Source organism: Amia ocellicauda, chromosome 11, assembly GCF_036373705.1.
Source record: "Amia ocellicauda isolate fAmiCal2 chromosome 11, fAmiCal2.hap1, whole genome shotgun sequence".
Classification (NCBI taxonomy): domain Eukaryota; kingdom Metazoa; phylum Chordata; class Actinopteri; order Amiiformes; family Amiidae; genus Amia; species Amia ocellicauda.
Genome location: NC_089860.1, coordinates 4133826 through 4152448, shown reverse-complemented (window position 1 = coordinate 4152448; position 18623 = coordinate 4133826). Strand labels below are relative to the sequence as shown.

The window sequence follows — 18623 nt, the reverse complement described above, 5'->3', positions numbered from 1 at the left end:
GAGTTTGGAATCTGATTGATTGCTTCTGTGGACAGGTGTCTTTTATACAGGTAACGAGCTGAGATTAGGAGCACTCTCTTAAAGGGAGTGCTCCTAATCTCAGATCGTTACCTGTATAAAAGACACCTGGGAGCCAGAAATCTTGCTGATTTGTAGGGGATTAAATACTTATTTCCCTCATTAACATGCAAATCAATTTATAACTTTTTTGAAATGCGTTTTTCTGGATTTTTTTGTTGTTATTCTGTCTCTCACTGTTAAAATACATCTACCGTTAAAATTATAGACTGATCATTTCTGTGTCAGTGGACAAACATACAAAATCAGCAGGGGATCAAATACTTTTTTCCCTCACTGTACATGAAAGGTACTACAGTATGCTATCAGTCATATGTTTAGGTTGCATTTATTATTATTGACAATTAAAAAATGATATTGTGAAATGTTATGGGGCGCTATATCAAGTTGTATGATTTATTTATTTTCACATGCAGACTAATAATAAAGCTTTTGTAAGAGAACAAGACTGTATGTTTTCACATGCAGACTAATTATGTTGTAGTTCATATTGTTATTCAAATGGAAGAGAACGCTTAATGATTTTACAGTCCTGTTGTATGACTTCTGCAAACTGGTCCGGATGTGTGTTTAATCAAATTGGATGTATTGCTTCTTTTGCCTGAATTTATTTTAGACATTTTCTGCATTTTGCCAAATCAAACTTGTAGCATTACTTTTTGGTCATTCTACTCAGCCAGGATACTCCAGTTTTCAAACTGCACAAGCAAGAAATCATGGCACTCCCGAGAGTCCACAATATTAGAACCACAACATTTAGGTATCGTTGGTACCAGTACTACTACCAACCACTAGATTCACATTATGTTTGGACTTCTTTGCGGATGTAAAAAAACAATGCATCTTTCACGATTTAGATACATCTTACTTATACATTATAAGATGCAACACATAGACACATAAAAACATAATTATAGGAACAGTGCATGTTTCCCTTTAAGTTATTTAACATTAAAATTGTTTAAAAGTTAAAAGTACCCGGATTGCTTGCTACATTCGCCAAAATATGCAGTTTATAAAAATATAATGAAAATTATATTATATTATATTATATTATATTATATAATGAAAACACACCTAGGCAATGTATACACAATACTTATAAAACTATTTCAAATCTTACATTGTGTTTTGGCTATGGTTTTGCAATACTTTTAAGTTAAGTAAATAAGTTACACTTTTGAGTATTTATAAATAAAAACAAAAATAATAATAATAAAAAAAATAGACCACCCAAAAGTCCTGCTTCCTGCACTTTAACCTGCCAGGGGTGGTGGCAGCATGAACGCTCTGGTGGTGCATCTGCTTGGGGGGGTGCATTTTGTTAAGTAAAATTATTCTTTACCATTTTACTTCCCTATAATGACATTAAACAATGGAAATAAATCAATTATATGACACATGATTATAATACAAAATTATAAACTATGCCACAGCACGCATCATTACAGCTTTTTCTGATACAAACTAAATTATTATGGCATTAGTGACAATATAGCAAGTTAAGTACTTGAAACGAATACAGTGAGCAGCCCTGTACAAAGTGTATACACAGGCTATTATTGGTACCCATTTTCTCTATTAAAAGTGACAGCACTGCAGCTCAGCTACATTGTTATTCAGTGCAATTTTGAATTTGAACAAAGTAACACTTTAATGAAATACTATCGCAGCATGTCCATTATTCATAGCAGAATGCTTTAAAAATTAACTTACCAGCCTTCTTTTTTATGTTTATTTTACAGATCCTTGAATTTTTGGAGTCGCAAGTTGTGTTTTTTTGGGGTTTGTTTTATTTGCAATGCGCTTGTTTGGGCATTAATTATTATTAGCCTACATTTGACGTTTTCTAGCCATCTTAATGCGTCATGTCTATAACAATTGGAAATAAAGGCAGGAAAATTATTCAGGTATAATATAATATAACGGTCGTATTTTTTATGATTTTTATAATATGTATTTTGAATCCAGAATTATGTCAAAAAGGAAAAGAAAACTACATTAATTCATACAATAAATCATACTAGTGTTTTCTATGGGTCACAGACTTTCACAATTCTGGCCAGAATCTGCAGATTGGTCAAAGTTTGCGCAGAATAACTAAATTCTGCGTGTCATGAACAACCTATATCATATAGGCTAGTCATCAAGTGTTGATGCAGCAGCCGCCCTATGCCCTCTCTTTGATTGGTTGTAGTAAGAGTCGCTTGTTTTCAGAACCAATAGGGTGGACACTTTGAGCTTTGTAAGTGACCTACAATAAATACATACGACTAAAAGGCACTAAATGTTCAATAAATTATTTTAGCATATTAATTGTTTATCAGATCAAAGAATAATAATCAAACTGGTTGGGTACCAGCTTCACTTTGGATGGGCATTGCGCCCCGGTTTCCCCCCGTGCCACTGGCCCTGTAACCTGCCACTGTTGAATCGGCAGTGTTCAGCACTGAGGAGGACTTGTGAACCTAGTACCTGATGCATGTAAAACACTTTTAGCTAGGACAGCACTAGATCTTATTCTTTGTTCTAATGTATAGAACATTTTTATTTTATTCTCCTTTATTCTAATTCAATTTATTTTTGCAAAGTTTGATTTGTGGTTGTCATGGTGAAAATTGATGTTAACTTTATTATTACTTCATTATTGAAATGTACAAATCCTGGCTTCAGTGCATATTTGTCACAATTTGTCTCTGAGAGCCAAATTTGAGGGTTCCATGCTAGAACATTTCTGTTTTGCATGCTAAGAAGAAAGTCAATATCGGCAGATATATTGGTAATCGGGAAGTATTGCTCCCCAATTATCAGTATCGGACCCAAAAATCCTGTATTGATAGGGCTCTAATTTCAATACATGGTTAGTGTACCACAAAGTGTACCAAAAAAGCATTTAAATACTTATGTACAGTTTATGAGATTACAAATTCAAAAATGTGCTTTCAATGAATTAAGAAGCTATCTAGTGAGTAATATTTTCAAAGTTATGCTTTCTCCAAAAGCACTGACAGAGGAATACACGCTGAAGCTTATCCAGCTATGTGCTACAGACACTGCCCTCTTCGCAGGCAAAACCTATGCCGCAAAATTGGTCTGGAAGTGGGTGTTGAGGTGTTGGTATCCCATTGAAAGCTTTTTTTTGTTCCTTCCATTACTCAAGTGTGCACACTGTGATGTTGGTAAAATGTAGCATGTCACTTACTGTGATGTTGGTAAAATGTAGCATGTCCACTTACTGAGGAAAGTAGGGATTGAAGGAGCGGTTTGGGACACAGTTTATACCAGTTTATACCATGCCATTGAATTAAAAAAAAAAAAAAAAAAAAAAAAAAAAGTATTGATTGTGCATAAAAAGAACAATATTAAATATAAGGTGCAGTGATTTAAAGATCAAACTAGGGTATATTGTCAAAAGTGTAGAATTTAGAACAAGGGAAGTAATGTTAAGACTCTACAATGCGCTAGTTAGACCTCATCTGGAATACTGTGTGCAGTTCTGGGCACCACACTTCAAGAAGGATATTGCTGCTTTAGAGGCAGTTCAAAGGAGAGCAACCAGACTTATTCCAGGTCTGAAGGGAAAGTCCTACTTGGAGAGACTGAGGGAACTGAACCTTTTCACCCTGGAACAGAGGAGACTACGTGGGGACTTGATCCAAGTCTTCAAAATCATGAAAGGCATCGACCACATCAAACCAGAGGAGCTTTTCCAGATCAGCAGGGACACACGCACCCGGGGACACAAATGGAAATTGGGCTTCAAGGCATTCAAAACAGAAAACAGGAGACACTTCTTTACACATAGAGTAGTCACAACCTGGAATAAACTACCCAGCGATGTGGTAGAAGCTGAAAGTTTGGGAACATTTAAAAGTAGACTGGATAGGATCCTTGGATCACTTAGATATTAATGGACACCAAACGAGCACGATGGGTCAAATGGCCTCCTCTCGTTTGTAAACTTTCTTATGTTCTTATGTTCTGCATAGAAAATGGGTATTGTTTACCTTAATGTATAGTATGTGTACTGTAATCTAAGCATTTTATGCAGAGTCATGCTTGCTTTTTCTGGAAAATGAAAAGCATTGGTCTCTGGTGAAGGTTTGCCCCTTTTTTTCCCCCTTTTTTTGTAAACTTTCTGAAAGATAATTAAGGCCATTTAACATTTTGAGATAACCGTAAAATTTGACCTTTTTCTCCACCTAATTTAAACTTGGAATGAATACGAAATACAACATTTTCAGCACTAATTAATCGGTTTATTCATTAATCTGTCTATAGTATTTGTATAATGAAAATAAGACTTTATACTGCTGTGCTCTTATTCATTCTAGAATACATTCACGGCATTTCTTCAGCTCTTACCTGTGCTAGTGCTGATCCTTATTTCTGTGGTAACCCAGCTAATGGCCTCGAATCCCCCATACAGCTTATTCTACAAACCGTAAGTCTTTGGTCTTTCTTAGTGTTTCCCTACCTTTTTTCCACTATTGTTTGACTCACTAAACTACACTCTGAGCTCAGGGGTAATACCAGCAGCCCTAGCAATAAAATAGCAGTTACCAGTTCCAAAGAAAAACCATGAGACAACAAACTTCAGGGCTTCCGTTAATATATTGGTGCACTTCTTTTAATGCTTGTAGGTTGGTAGTAAGGTGAATTCCAATCAGGTATGGATGAAAATTCTATTATCCAAGTAATACGGAGGGAAAAATTTGTTTCCACTCCTGGCCATACGGCCAACGTATCCACATTTGTGTCAGTATGCATTCTAGTACTTACCAGAAGGAACCTCGTCATAAGATAGCCGAGAGGAGTGTATTCAGAGTATATACTAACAAGAAAATGGGGTACAAGGTGTCAAGAGAACCAACTGTAAAAGTTAATTCTGGTGTCAAGATGGAAGAAACATTTTATTGTTGATGTTGGCTAATTTTGTTATTCAATAGGTTATGGGTATAGTTAGTGTGGAATATCTGGATATTTAAAAGCATTGCTTCATAACCTGCTAATTATAATGAAAAATACATAGCCTATATACTAGGGCCCGACAGATATATCGGAGCACAGATTATTTATCGTCCGATACTGGCCTTTTACAGAAATGTCTGTCAGTACATATTCCAGCGATCGTGCCAATGGCTAAATATTTATTTTCAAAGTACCATAAAATCCTGCGTCAGACTTCAGACAAAAAATTAATACAAGTTTATTTGGTTTTACAGTCGTTATTATAATTATTTGCCATAATTTTTTTTAACATAGTTATGGTGCTTTAGTTTCCACTGGAATCTTCCGACTCTAGTGATTCTCATGCGCGGCATGGCGAGCACACTTACTGAGCGCCGTGGTGAAACAAACACACACCCACTGAGAAACACAGGGCTTATAAACCAATAAACATGTTTTACTAAAACCCTCATAACCAATAGAAAGTATTTTTGGAATCTGTGCTGCATTTGAGTATCCATAGTTTTGATTGTTTATGAAGACTACCATATACTATGCCATAGAGGTGCATTTTTACTGAAAAGTTAAATTGCTTTTACAAATTGACAATAAGCAAGTGATAAGCAAATGATAAGCAAGCTCAGATCGCAGTAAAACATCTAAAGACAATGTTGGATAAAACTTAAACTATACATGATATTTATAAAACTATTTCAAATTCTACATCATGTTTTGGCTGTTTCATATTGCAATACATTTAACATATGAATGCAGCTGTGCTGTGCTACCTGAAATATAACCTGCCCCTGTGTGATCGGCAGTGTTGAGCACTGAGCAGGATTTGTGAACCTGAGAGAACCTAACTTAAATTATTTTTACAATGTTTGATTTGTGGTTGTTATTTATGATGCAAATGAATGTTAAGTTTATATGTAAAATGTAAAAATCCTGCCTTCAGTGCATATTTGACACGATTTCTCTCTGACAGGGAGAGATTTGAGGGATCCAAAGTAGAAAATTTCTGTTTTGCATGCTAACCAAAAAAAAGTAAATATTGGCAGATACTTGGTAATTGGGAAATTTAGCTTCCCAACTTTTGGTATCAGACCCAAAAAACCTGCATCGGTCGGGCTGTAGTATATACACAATTTTACACAAGGCATCTACGCAAGGTGGTCATATTAATCATAAACGCATACAAATAAATAACGACCCGAATATCGGAAGAATTGCATTAATAGCTAAATGACATTTGCAGTGACCAATATGCATATATAAATAAAGATAGCTGTAGTTAACTATATTACTTCAAACAGTCAATTTATGCTCTTAAACCACAGAATACACACTAAATTTCATTTGATGAAACTTCTGGCAACTACTTCTCAATTACACTTACACTAGTACAGAGATCCGTCAAATGTATTTTAGCCAAGTTGATGTGATATAAAACATGGCTGCTCTACACATCAAAATGACAGCTTTTCATATTGAGCCACAATTAAATTAATTATATTAGTGGTGCCCAAACACGGTCCTGGAGAGCCACTATCCAGTAAGTTTTGTCAGTCATCCTATATCGCACATTTCAACAGACTAGGACCACATGGAAGTTCTTGATCAATTAAGCAATTTAGAAAATTCTGGTCATTGAGTGCTGAAAAGGCTAGTTCATTTTCTTTATACCAAATTTCTACATGACTTAATTTCAGAAGTCACCTGTGTAATTGATCACATTGAAATGGTTCCAGGTGTTAAGAAATTGAAGGTTACCTAAAAAATCTGTCGGATAGAGGCCCTTGAAGATTGGGTTTGGGTTATATAGACCTCAATCACCATCTTGTGGTCAATGTTTGAAATGGAATTCAACATCTTGAATGAATGCAAACTACACACACTGATAAAATGAATTGAAATATAATTGCACACTTAAAATAACACGTATAATAAAATCACTGACATTAAAATACACAAAATTGAAGTTTAAAAACTACAGATGTATGCTAAATTCTGTAATCTGCTGATGTAGCTTGGAAACCAGCAATTTCTAGTTTCAATAGGTTTTTCATTGGATAACAGATTTAAAAATAAATTTGTATATGCAATGGAAAGCATGATTGTAGACCTCTCTGTGTATCTTATAAAAGTTCCAGGGTTGTTCTTTTTTATGATACATATAATATTAATTTGGCATAGTATATTATAATATATAATTTTGACTGCTTAGGTCTATTAAATAGACGAGGATCTATGCCATGTAGCTGATAGCATATTACAGCATATGAGCTTATCTCCCATTTCGGCCATTACCTTCCAGATGTTCTGAGCCCGCTGAAAAAGTGGGCGGACACTGTTGTGTGATGTGATCTCAGAGGTTTCACTTTACATACCAAAATTACATAACCTTTGTAGTGGTTTAATATCTATGGTTGATTCTTGGAGAGTAATTTGACCGTGGGGTTGTATTACTTATCTCGGACCTGATTTCTGGTTTTCAGAGTACCAAGACTGAGACCAAGACCATATCACGAGATGCTGAGTCTGAGACCTTAAAAATTCACTCTTGAATACTACAGCACTAGTATATACTTTGTTAATATGAAAAGCATTATCATATACTATATTCAGTTTATTCTTTATTTTACACATACAAAATACATTAGATATTTCTCATATGAAACCAAATCTACGCACTAATTTTAATATCATAGCATATGCTATCAATAGCATATTTGAAACATTTCTTAAATTAGGATTTAATGCAAGGTGTATATACAAAAAAAAATCTAGTAGACTAAATGGTTCCATTTAAAGTTAGTTACAATTATGTGCTGGTATTAGTGCTAGTGAAATTAATATGCTCACCATTCTTCACCTTACTTTTTCTTTCGATTTAAAGAAAGGAATACACTCACCGATCATACAGGAAAATCGCATGTTCCCCAATAGATAAAACATTAAAATGTTAAAATTATCATGGCAAATACAGATTTGGTAGTATTTATCAGTATGACAGAAGTAAACAATTTAGATAGGACCACGGCAAATCTGAACTTTTTAAAATTCGATATAATTGTGCACCACCCTACAAATATATATTGTTTGTGTATGTGTATATATCCAGGGTGCAGTCCATAAGTATTTGGACAGTGAGACTTTTTTTTCGCTCTGTACTTTATCACTTTGAATTTTAAATGAAACCATGTGTTGCATCGTTAGTTTTTCATTAGACATTTGTTGGCTCTCTTGTGCATGAACTAACAATGCAATGACACACACCTGGCCAAGAAACAGCTGTGCAACCAATTGTCCAATTACTTTTGATCCCCTAAAATGGGGGGACTATGTATAAAAATGGCTGTAATTCCTATACCGTTCATGGTTTATGGATGTAAATACCTTCAAATTAAAACGGACAGTCTTCTCTTTAACCTCATAGTCAATGTTTCGTTTTAAATCCAATGTGCTGGAGTACAGAGACAAAAAAACTAAAATTGTGTCCCTGTCCAAATACTGTACTGTGTATGTAAGTGCGTGTGTGTACCTAAAAATGTACTTGAGTGCTGCATTTCTTTAATTGGTCATTTAATATATTCCTGTCATTTTATCCATAGGTCCTTGGGTCTGGTTGTGTCAAGGGAAACTGAACAATTAGGAGTTCCCTATTATGTTGACAAAGGTTTTCAGAAGGAATACAAAGGTGCTGCCCTGCAAGAGCTAGAGAAGGCCATAGAAAGTGATTACATCGATTTGCTTCAAACCAGCTGCTGGAAGGAAAAGCAACAAAGTATGTTTAAAGGCATTCAGAAAGTTATGTGAAAAGAAACTGCCTTTGGGAAATTGCTTCCTTTCTTTGCATGCTTGATCCTATGTCACCTCTATCTTTACAAATGAATCACTGCTCTTCTGTTCAAACATCTGCCATGTTATACTAAAGGCATTAGACCTGAAAAATGTGTGTGCTTCAGACATCTTATATCCTCATTGCTGTTTTTAGCTATTTCTCCATCTTGTTAAAGTAACGGAGTTTTGAAAAATTGGATATTATCATTATTTATAAATGTCCTCTAATTCTGTAAACCTAATAGCCTGGCACCAGGCTATAACAGAACTCTGCCTAAATAATTTAAAAATGGCTTCACATCCAGTTTCTTATTCAAGCATTGGCTAGGTCATTTTAGGTAGGTATTTCTATCCCTAATCCAGAAGGAAAATGTTTTGTGATTCCATTTGGGCCTTCAGCTAATGCTAGTAGTAATGTGGGAACTGCTAGCTTACCATAAACACACTTGCATATGTAATGTGATTTAGATAATAAGAGTTTTTTACAGTTAAATAACTATTGTTAGACATTTGACCAGTAGGACTCAATTCTTTAGAATAGATCAGAAGGTACAAAAGGTAAAAATTACTTTGTTCTATTAAAAAAAGATACTTAAATGATGGATACAATTAATTGGCAGTTAGATATATTGTGTAATGCAAGGGATAACATTTACTTTAGCGATTACAAAAGTGACAATATCCTGTATAAGAGGAAGGTTAATCTTGATATCAATAGTGTTACTCCAACCCTAACTTCAATCAATTTTTATTTGTATAGCGTCCTTCGCAGGGTAGCCACAGAGCGCTTTACAGAGTGATAAACATACAAAACAAGTAATGCATAAAATTAAATAAACCTTTTAACAATTTAAATAAATTAATGTAAACCAACATGAAATAAACTTTTTAGGCGTGGAAGACGGAAAAACAAAAACTCCTATGGAGGCAGATTGTTATAGGAGAAAATAAATCTCTAGTGGTCCACAGCTTAATGGTTAACTAATGGTTAGCAGTAGATCAGAAAGTTCTTAGTCAATGCTGCTGGCTGTGGTCTTCCCTCAGGTGGGGGCTCATCGCTGGCCCTTGGGGGTGGTGGGATTGGAACATCAACATCATGTTATGTTGTAAGTCACCCTGGATAAAGGCGTCTGCCAAGAAATAAAAAATATTATTAATAATAATAATAATAATAATAATAATAATATTATTATTAACAGCCCTTGTGTAGCGATGTCTTGTCAGACCTTGGGGTGTGGGTGCACTGTTAGCCCCCCATGGTAGGGTACCTCATACAGTCTTACTGTACTCTGAGGGATCAGAGATCTGGAGAGGGAGAAGAGTTAATAATCACCACTTATTAATTAACCAACACAATATGCTGCTCGCTTCACATATTTCTCTGCCTTATAGTTACCAGCTTCCTAGATTAACCATACCATTAACCATGTACAACCTGTTGTACCCCTGAGCAAGGTACTTTACCTAGATTGCTCCAGTAAATGCCCAGCTGTATAAATGGGTAAATGTAAAAAAATAATGTGATATCTTGTAACAACTGTACGTCACCTTGGATAAGGGTGTCTGCTAAGAAATTGAGTAGTAATAATTAAATAATTGAGCAGTTAGTTCTGATCTGTCCACTTTTTAACTGCAGCATGCATTAACTCACTCCTAATATATATGTTAAAATATGATACTGGATTCCAAAACTGTGACATAACTGTTTTGGTTTTCGCTTGTATACAACTCAAACCACAATACACTTTTTGCTTGTAATATATATCAACAGAGCATTATCTCAAATCATCTTCCGATGCACTTACCATACATAAATGTAGACTGGATGCCTGTTTACCCCCAGTATCATATTTTAACATATATTTTACTCTGAAATGGTACATCACTAACATAAAGCAATGACCAAATATGAGTCATGTTGTAATTCTGATTATTTTCAAGGTCAATACCTACAATGAACATTAAATCAAGAAAAAAAAATCATGGTTTATAGGAGAACTATTGTAGTGTTTGTCCTTGTGTGTTTTGTTTGTTTCTTTTTTATTATTGGAAGCAATCTGGAATATATGGGCAAAGAAGAAGCTAGTTCAATTGATGTCGCTGTAATTTAATTCAAACCACAATGAAAAAAAAACAAGCACAAGCAGGAACTAAAGACCGCTGCAGTACAGGCCTGGCAGAGTATCACCATGGAAGAAACCCAGCAGCTGTTGATGTCTATGGGTTCCAGACTTCAGGGAGTTATTGTCTGTAAAGGATTTGCAACCACGTTGATCTGGACTCAGGGATAGTTAGCAAACTTGTTAAATTTGCAGATGATACTAAAATAAGTGGCTCAGCAGATACAATCTCAGCAGCACAGGTTATTCAAAGGGAGTTAACAAAGATAATATCTGAATACTGCAAACAAACGTTATTATTAATTTTATACAAATGATATCAGTCTAAATTCGCGGGGGTGGGGGGTGCCTGCACATCGAGTTTAGCCCGGTGACGAGACCGAAACGTGCGCTTGCGCATTAAAGAATCTCTTGGTTGTGTTGGTTATTGTGTGTCAGTTCACTCTCCTCCATGTCTGTCTGTGCACATTTTCTGATGCAAATTTCTTGCCGCATCCGGCACGTGTGGAAGAACTGGGAAGAATGCAAAGCGTCCCAATGATGAAAAATATTGCCTTAAAGAGTGGGATTTGCGACACTACGATATAAACGATAAAGCGTAATATGAGATGATAGACATTTTTCAATCGTCATACGATATATATCACACAGCCCTATTTGAGCCCCTAAATTTGGGGGGACCACATATACAAATGGGTGTAATTCCTACACCTTTCACAACTACCCTCAAATTAAAGATGCAAGTCTACACTTTGCACATCTTGTTTCCTTTCACATCCATTGTGGTGGCATACCACAATGATGAAAATTGTGTCCTTGTCCAAATAGCTGTGGACCTAACTGTATTAGTGTGTTACTACATTTGGCAGTGTTACGCACAGCTCCTACAATTCCTCCTACAATGCGCACGTCGTTTGAAAGCTTATTCTCTTGACTACCAGACCGGTAGTGTACAAAAAGTTACAATTCTATTTCTGTTTGAAGTTATAAGTTTTAAATGAAACAAGGGGCTAGACCAAATTACCTGTGAAACATAAATTACAAACTTGGTCTAGCGCAAATTCAGATGTATAATTTCCCTTTCGTTAGGAACATTTGATCAAAAAACCAAGGTAGTGTCGATCATTTGAAACTGGTTTTCTTTTAGTTGATCAAAACTTTAATCTTTCAGTTTAGTTTATGGCTGACAACTGAAACTGATTTAACTACTTGCAGACAAAGCAGTGACTTCCAAATAATACAGCATTGTTAAAAGAGAGATTTAAAAATGAAAAGTGAAGTTAAAGCAATGAGGACATTTTTTATTGTTCATGTAACAGCCTTTATTTATTAGAACAACTGTTTTATATTGTTCTTCAAAAAACAACAGACAAATATTAAATATTAAACCAAGGACAGTGTATGGAAATGTTTTCCCACGTTTCATGCTTAAACGAACACTTGTAACTGTTTATGTAGTTCTCTGTATATTTTAATATTGCATTTCCAAAATGGAAAATTGTAATCAACATTATTTTTAAGTTCTGGAAAACCACAATTGTGTAACTTGGAGGGATAGTAGAAAATCTGTTACTGTAGTTAGGTTAATTCATTACCTATTGACACATTTCAAGTCATTTCGGGAAACAAATGGGTTCCCAATCAAATAATAACTCTCTTCACCAGTTACGCAAGTGTATTCAATCAACTTGAATAAATTAAAAAGGCAATTATCCTGGGCATATAACTCAAACTAAGCTTTCATTAGAAAGTCTGATTTGAAAATGATCGGATTTACATTGTGTCAATTTCCAGTGAGAATTATACGTTCCAAAATAAGTGTATGTAACATCTTTCAACTCGGAAATGGGGAATTTTGTGGTTTCTTCTAAATGTGTTAATTCTTCTTTTGATTTCTTCCATAATATCTCCATCTGCCAAGGTAGACAACTTTTGACTACTTAATCTATATCCATTGATCCACGTACATTTTCTTAGATTTAACAAAGATGTTAAACATGAACAGTTTTTTTGCTTGCACCCAAGAGTTCTTGAATTTGAAGCTGCAGGGTCTTCTTACCAGAAGTTTTATCCATTTTTCTTGCCAGTCCAAAGTATTGAAGAGATGCTGTAAAGAGTTTTAGCGAATGTACTTTATCTGACAAATCAGCTTCCCTTGTTGATTTCTGACATGTAGTGTATAGAAATGTTGTACTTTGTGAAAACATTTATATGTATGGTGGTGTGTTTTTGTGTGTAAAAATGATGTAATCAATACCTTTGTACTTTTTTCCTCTTTCAGAATCGGATTTGGCCAATTTAGGGCAGTTATACAGGGATGAACGACTGAAGCAGAAAGCAGAATCCATGAAGCTTGAAAACTGTGACAAACTGTACAGACTGGTGGGGCAGCAGAGAGGAGAGTGATGAAGGAGGTGGGCCTGTTGTGTGTGGCTTCCTCTGACTGTGATCTGAAAAGAGCTTATCTGTGCAGTGTTTGTTGTTCTTCTATATTGATCTAGTGTTTTGGTTTGTACATATGTTAGATTGCACAGACAACTTCAGTGTTAAAATTGCTGCACTTGTTATTTTGATTTCAAGAATTATGTAGATAATAGACGGAGCTTTCAGCATTCTGAGAGTGACAGACCTTTGTTTCAGTATTATGTTTGGATTGTGTGGAAGGAAGCAATTTTACCGAAAAAGGTATTTTTATTTTGTGGAAAAGGCCTTTTTAATTTCCTTATATTAAGGAATATAATTACTGTATGTGATGGTTTATTTATTTTTCTTTTATTTACATCTAGTTATAAGTTCTCAGTTTCATTTAAAAAAAATTGCCCAGCAGAGGAAACAATTACATTTCAGTGTTTTTAAGAAAAGAAAGGGTAAGAGTTTAGCTATGTATGGCCTGTTAGCTGCTAGTGATCTTGTTTGTTGTGTCTGGATTCTGAAGACAATGTGGTATAAAAAATTACCTGTAATCAGTAAGCTGAAAATGCCCGGATACTGCAGGCAGTTTACTACAACAATTTTTCAATTATACTGAATATTTTTGTCTTATTGTTATTATCAATGTCAATGTCAATAGCACTTCCATTGCATTATGATAAAGTGTCATGTGCAGCTCTTGAACTGGATCATAAAACTTTCTTGCAATTTAGGAAAGCAGTTGAACTTTGCTGTACACTTGTTAAGAGTAGAGCTACTTGGTATTCTCTAAATGGCAAATCAATCTTGTTGTCTTTCTTTAGGATGTTGGTAAATTATGTATATGCTTTCAGGTTTATACTGGAATTTGAAAAAAGTGTAATACAGTTTAGTATAGTATATGCATAGAATATCAAGGTATCTAATACTGATACTAATACTAATAGTATGATTGAAGAACTGAAATACAATCATCTTATATTTGTCTGCTCAGGTAAAATACATAAAAGAACATGTATCTAAACAGTTGGACTCTCAACAAGTCTAATATATGTTTGCTCTACTATTTTCACCTTTGCTCCACTTTTGAAGGACAAAGGGACAAACAATATGTAGAATGACCAGGATGGGGCAAGGAATAGTTGGATTCATACATTTTTGGGAAATGGACTGAATAACAATATATATATATATATATATATATATATATATATATATTAAAAAAAAAAAAAAATCCACAGCATTCATGTCAGTCTTGGATTATGTTAAACAATTTATGTAATAAAACATTTTAAAGTTAGATTCCATTTTGAGACCTTATTACTAGATTTATTTAAATGTATTACACCGTGCTGAATTTTGGAAATTGTACAGTTTGAAGAGAGAGAGTGAGACCTCACTATTTCACAGCTAAAAAATTATAATAATCATATCTTCATCAATGGGTAAAATGTTAACACTAACACAGTACTGAAAGTAATGATTATCCTTATTGCTCTGGGAAATACCAGTCCTGTATTACCTACTCTCTGTTTCTGGATAGAAGTCACACCCTAAGACCCGAAACAGAATGCAAGTAAGCTTTAGACTGCTGCCATGGTTTTGGTGAGTTATGATGGAATTTAAAAAATAAAATAAAAATGAGACATGATAAACCAAACTTTTTATTGGTTTTATTGTATAGCAATAGTTATCCTTTAAGACTGACATAATTGCACCAGAAATATGGGTACTACGCAGTACTATATTTAAACATATAAAATTGCATTTTGCATTTTGAAATGCATCTGATGGCTTCTTTGTTTTTAAAGGGCAGTAACTGGAAAATGTGGGTGCTGAATGTAAATCTGAAAATACAGAACAGATTGTACAACTGAGTGTTTGAAGATAAGACCAAATGAGAAACAAGGGCAATATTTTTTTCCACTTCAAATGTGGAACCTGACTCTGAGTATATTGAGTAAAATACAGATTTAGAAACAAACAACAATATTGAAACTTTTATATCTGATTGCAGATTAACAGACAATAATTACATAAACACATGTATATTTATCCTATTTTCATTTAGAATTTCCTCTGTTGTTAATTAATCCAGGTATATATTTTTTGCGAGAGGAGGGTAATGATGGAACTTGATGAATCTCTTAAAAAAAATAATAATAATAATCCTAAAAGTTGTCTTGCATCCTGCAGTCTGGTTTAAAGAAAGAAGGAAAATATTTTAAATGTGTGTTTTATATCAGTGTAATTGAAGGATATTTAAATCTCTGAATGTCTGAAAGTAATTCCAGTGCTCTGAACCAGTGTTTCCCAAATTCCTCACATTGCGACCAGGGATTTTTTAAATAAAATATTGTGACCCCACAAAATTAACCACAACATAATGTTATTGCACATGCGCTTGTATAAAGGGAAACAGTGCAATTGCCAAAAAACATAAATGTTTATTTGTTCTGTAGTTATGAAAAATAAATAAAATCAATTTTTTAGAAGAATGTGATAGGGTACAGGACAAAATATGCTGCAGATAGGCCAGAAACTGTTTGCAGACTGGTGTTTGGGAACCACTGCTCTGATCAAGGACTGCCAAAGTCATACATGTTGTTTCTCTTTCCCTTTTAGTTGTATGCAAGGTGCTTTAGCTGTAGTTGTTCTCATTTGCAGAAAAACTTAAATTATATTTTAGAATGCTTTAAACTGTTTAAGTGAACAGGTATAACCATAATATAATAGATGTCCAGAACTGGTTGCATTAAAAATGTATATATTAACAAGTGCAGATTTTAATTTTCTTTCCTTTTCCCAACATTGCATGCTCATCCCATATTAAGCATCATATAGTATTTATAATGTACTGCATCTAAACAATTTCCTTCTGTTCTGTTGTTTAATAGAGAAACATGCAACATAGAATACCATCTTCAGAAATGTTGATATCTTAAGTACTTTTTTTAACTGTAATACTCTTCAGATTGTTTGCTCTGTTCTTTTTTTATGCATTCTAGAAGTTCTATAACTTCAGCATTTCCTGTCTCTTTCATCTTGGTTATAGTCTTCATTTATAAGCTGAATAACCACTTGAAGAAAATACCTCTTTTAGTCACTTAAGATATTGGCTCCTTAACTCTGTGCAGTTTAATAATAATAATATTATTATTATTATTATTATTATTATTATTATTATTATTATTATTATTATTATTAATAATAATAATAATAATAATAATAATAAATATATAACATAATCCTACGATTCTCACAAGTCATTTTCTTGACAATTTATTTTGGGGGGAATCCTAGGGAATGATATTTGGAGAAAAAATAAATAAATGAGGGTCAACAGATGTTCACAAGTTTAGCATAAATTAAATCGCCAGTATTTGCTAGTCTTTTTAAATAGACTTTAAAACTGAGATACTGTCCACAAAGATACATATTTATTCATGCAAGACCAGGTGTAAACTTGGTGGTCAATTCCAAAAATAGGTTACACAATATTTTAACTGGAACCTTTTCAGATTATTGTATTAAGTAATAACTTAATACAATAATCTCAAAAGATTTCAGTTAAAATTAGAAAAAATAAGTAAACAAACTTTGTTCTGGCTCAACAGGAAGTAGATGAAATTCAGTGCAGCAACACATTTGCATACAAAGATGGTGCAGAGATAAATGGAATGGCTGCTGCTGCTCTGAAGCAGTGAGAACATGAAACCGAAGGGCAGCTAAAGATAGGGCAACACAGATCATTTGCTGCAACTGGTTTTGGGACTTAGTTCTGATGGCTGGTAATTTCAGGAGTGATCATCACAGGAGTTAAAAAGTAAATACAATTTTTAAACATTTTGGAACCTTTAATATTATCTCCCAATTATAATAAGACATAGAATTGTGATTTTAAGTTGTTATTCAGGAACTACTTTATTTGTAATGAACCCTCCAAGGGTCCACTGCAGCATCTTTGGCCCCAGGTTAAAAAAAACCCTGGTCTTCGCTATTGAGTGCGGGTAAAACTATGACCACCACATTCTGTCTGAGAACTGGCTATACTTCAGTATGCAACTGTGAGTACAGCTGGGGGCTTCATACTAATTTGGCATTCTGACTTAAGGACTGATTACACTACATTACAGCATTTGTAGTGCTGCTATTTTTATATTCGACATGTTTTTTGCAGCTCCCCTCTTCATGCTTATATGCTATATGTCACTTGCATGATGGAAAAGCGTCTGATGTTACAGGAATATAGCAAGAGCTGAAAAGCCTGGTCCTGGGGAACCTCCTGTGTCTGATGTAACTGAGTGCACAGCTGGAATGAAATCCAGCAGACAAACACAAGCTGAAACACCTGAGGTTTTGTCAAATTTAAATACAATAAATGACATATCAGCTCTGCATAAATATTCAAATATATATACATATTCATATACATTTCCTTGAATGGAATATGTAAAATGTTGTATAGTTCTGTCTGTCTGTCTCCCCCTGCACAGCCACTTTTCTCTTTGTCTGGTTCCACGTGCAAAACACGTCGAACTACTCTCTCCCCCGCAGTCCCAGATCTCCAGGAATTGCGTTTGACATCCCTGCATTATGCAGCGCTCCTGGGCCTTTTTTTGGTATAAATCATTCATTGATTTGGTATTTGGTAATGGACAATGTGGCTGTTGAGCAGGTAGAGGAAACAGTGCTTCTTGGTGTGACTGTAAACTTTCATGGTCAAAACATACTGATTCTCTGGTTGTAAAGATGCGGAGAAATATATCTCTCTGGTAAAGAGGTGCTCTCCTTTTTTAACACCACACCAGTGGTGTGACCAAACAAGTTCTGCAGTCTTGGGGACTTGATTCAGGTCTTTAAAATCATGGAAGGTATCGGCCACATCAAATCAGAGGAGCTTTTTCAGATCAACAGGGACACATGGACCCTGGGGACACAAATAGAAATTGGGCTTCAAGGCATTCAAGACTGAAAACAGGAGACACTTCTTCACACAGAGAGTTGTCACAATCTGGAACAAACTCCCCAGCGATGTGGTTGAAGCTGAAAGTTTGGGAACATTTAAAAATAGACTGGATAGGATCCTTGGATCACTTAGATATTAATGAACACCAAACGAGCACGATGGGTCGAATGGCCCCCTCTCGTTTGTAAACTTTCTTATGTTCTTAACATTTGGGACATTTAAAAATAGACTGGATAGGACCCTTGGATCACTTA

The 18623-nt window shown here is 34.6% G+C and overlaps 1 protein-coding gene across 1 annotated transcript in view; it reads left to right on the top strand.

Moving 5' to 3' along the window:
• The window catches only part of dnajc18 (DnaJ (Hsp40) homolog, subfamily C, member 18), a 29061-nt gene extending 14361 nt beyond the window's left edge, over nucleotides 1-14700 (top strand). The window contains exons 6-8 of the mRNA XM_066716416.1: nucleotides 4413-4522; nucleotides 8643-8815; nucleotides 13273-14700. Of these exons, the coding sequence (XP_066572513.1) occupies nucleotides 4413-4522; nucleotides 8643-8815; nucleotides 13273-13397 (408 nt within the window). The 3' untranslated portion in view covers nucleotides 13398-14700. The remainder of the gene's footprint in view (nucleotides 1-4412; nucleotides 4523-8642; nucleotides 8816-13272) is intronic.
• Nucleotides 14701-18623: the final 3923 nt, after the last annotated feature.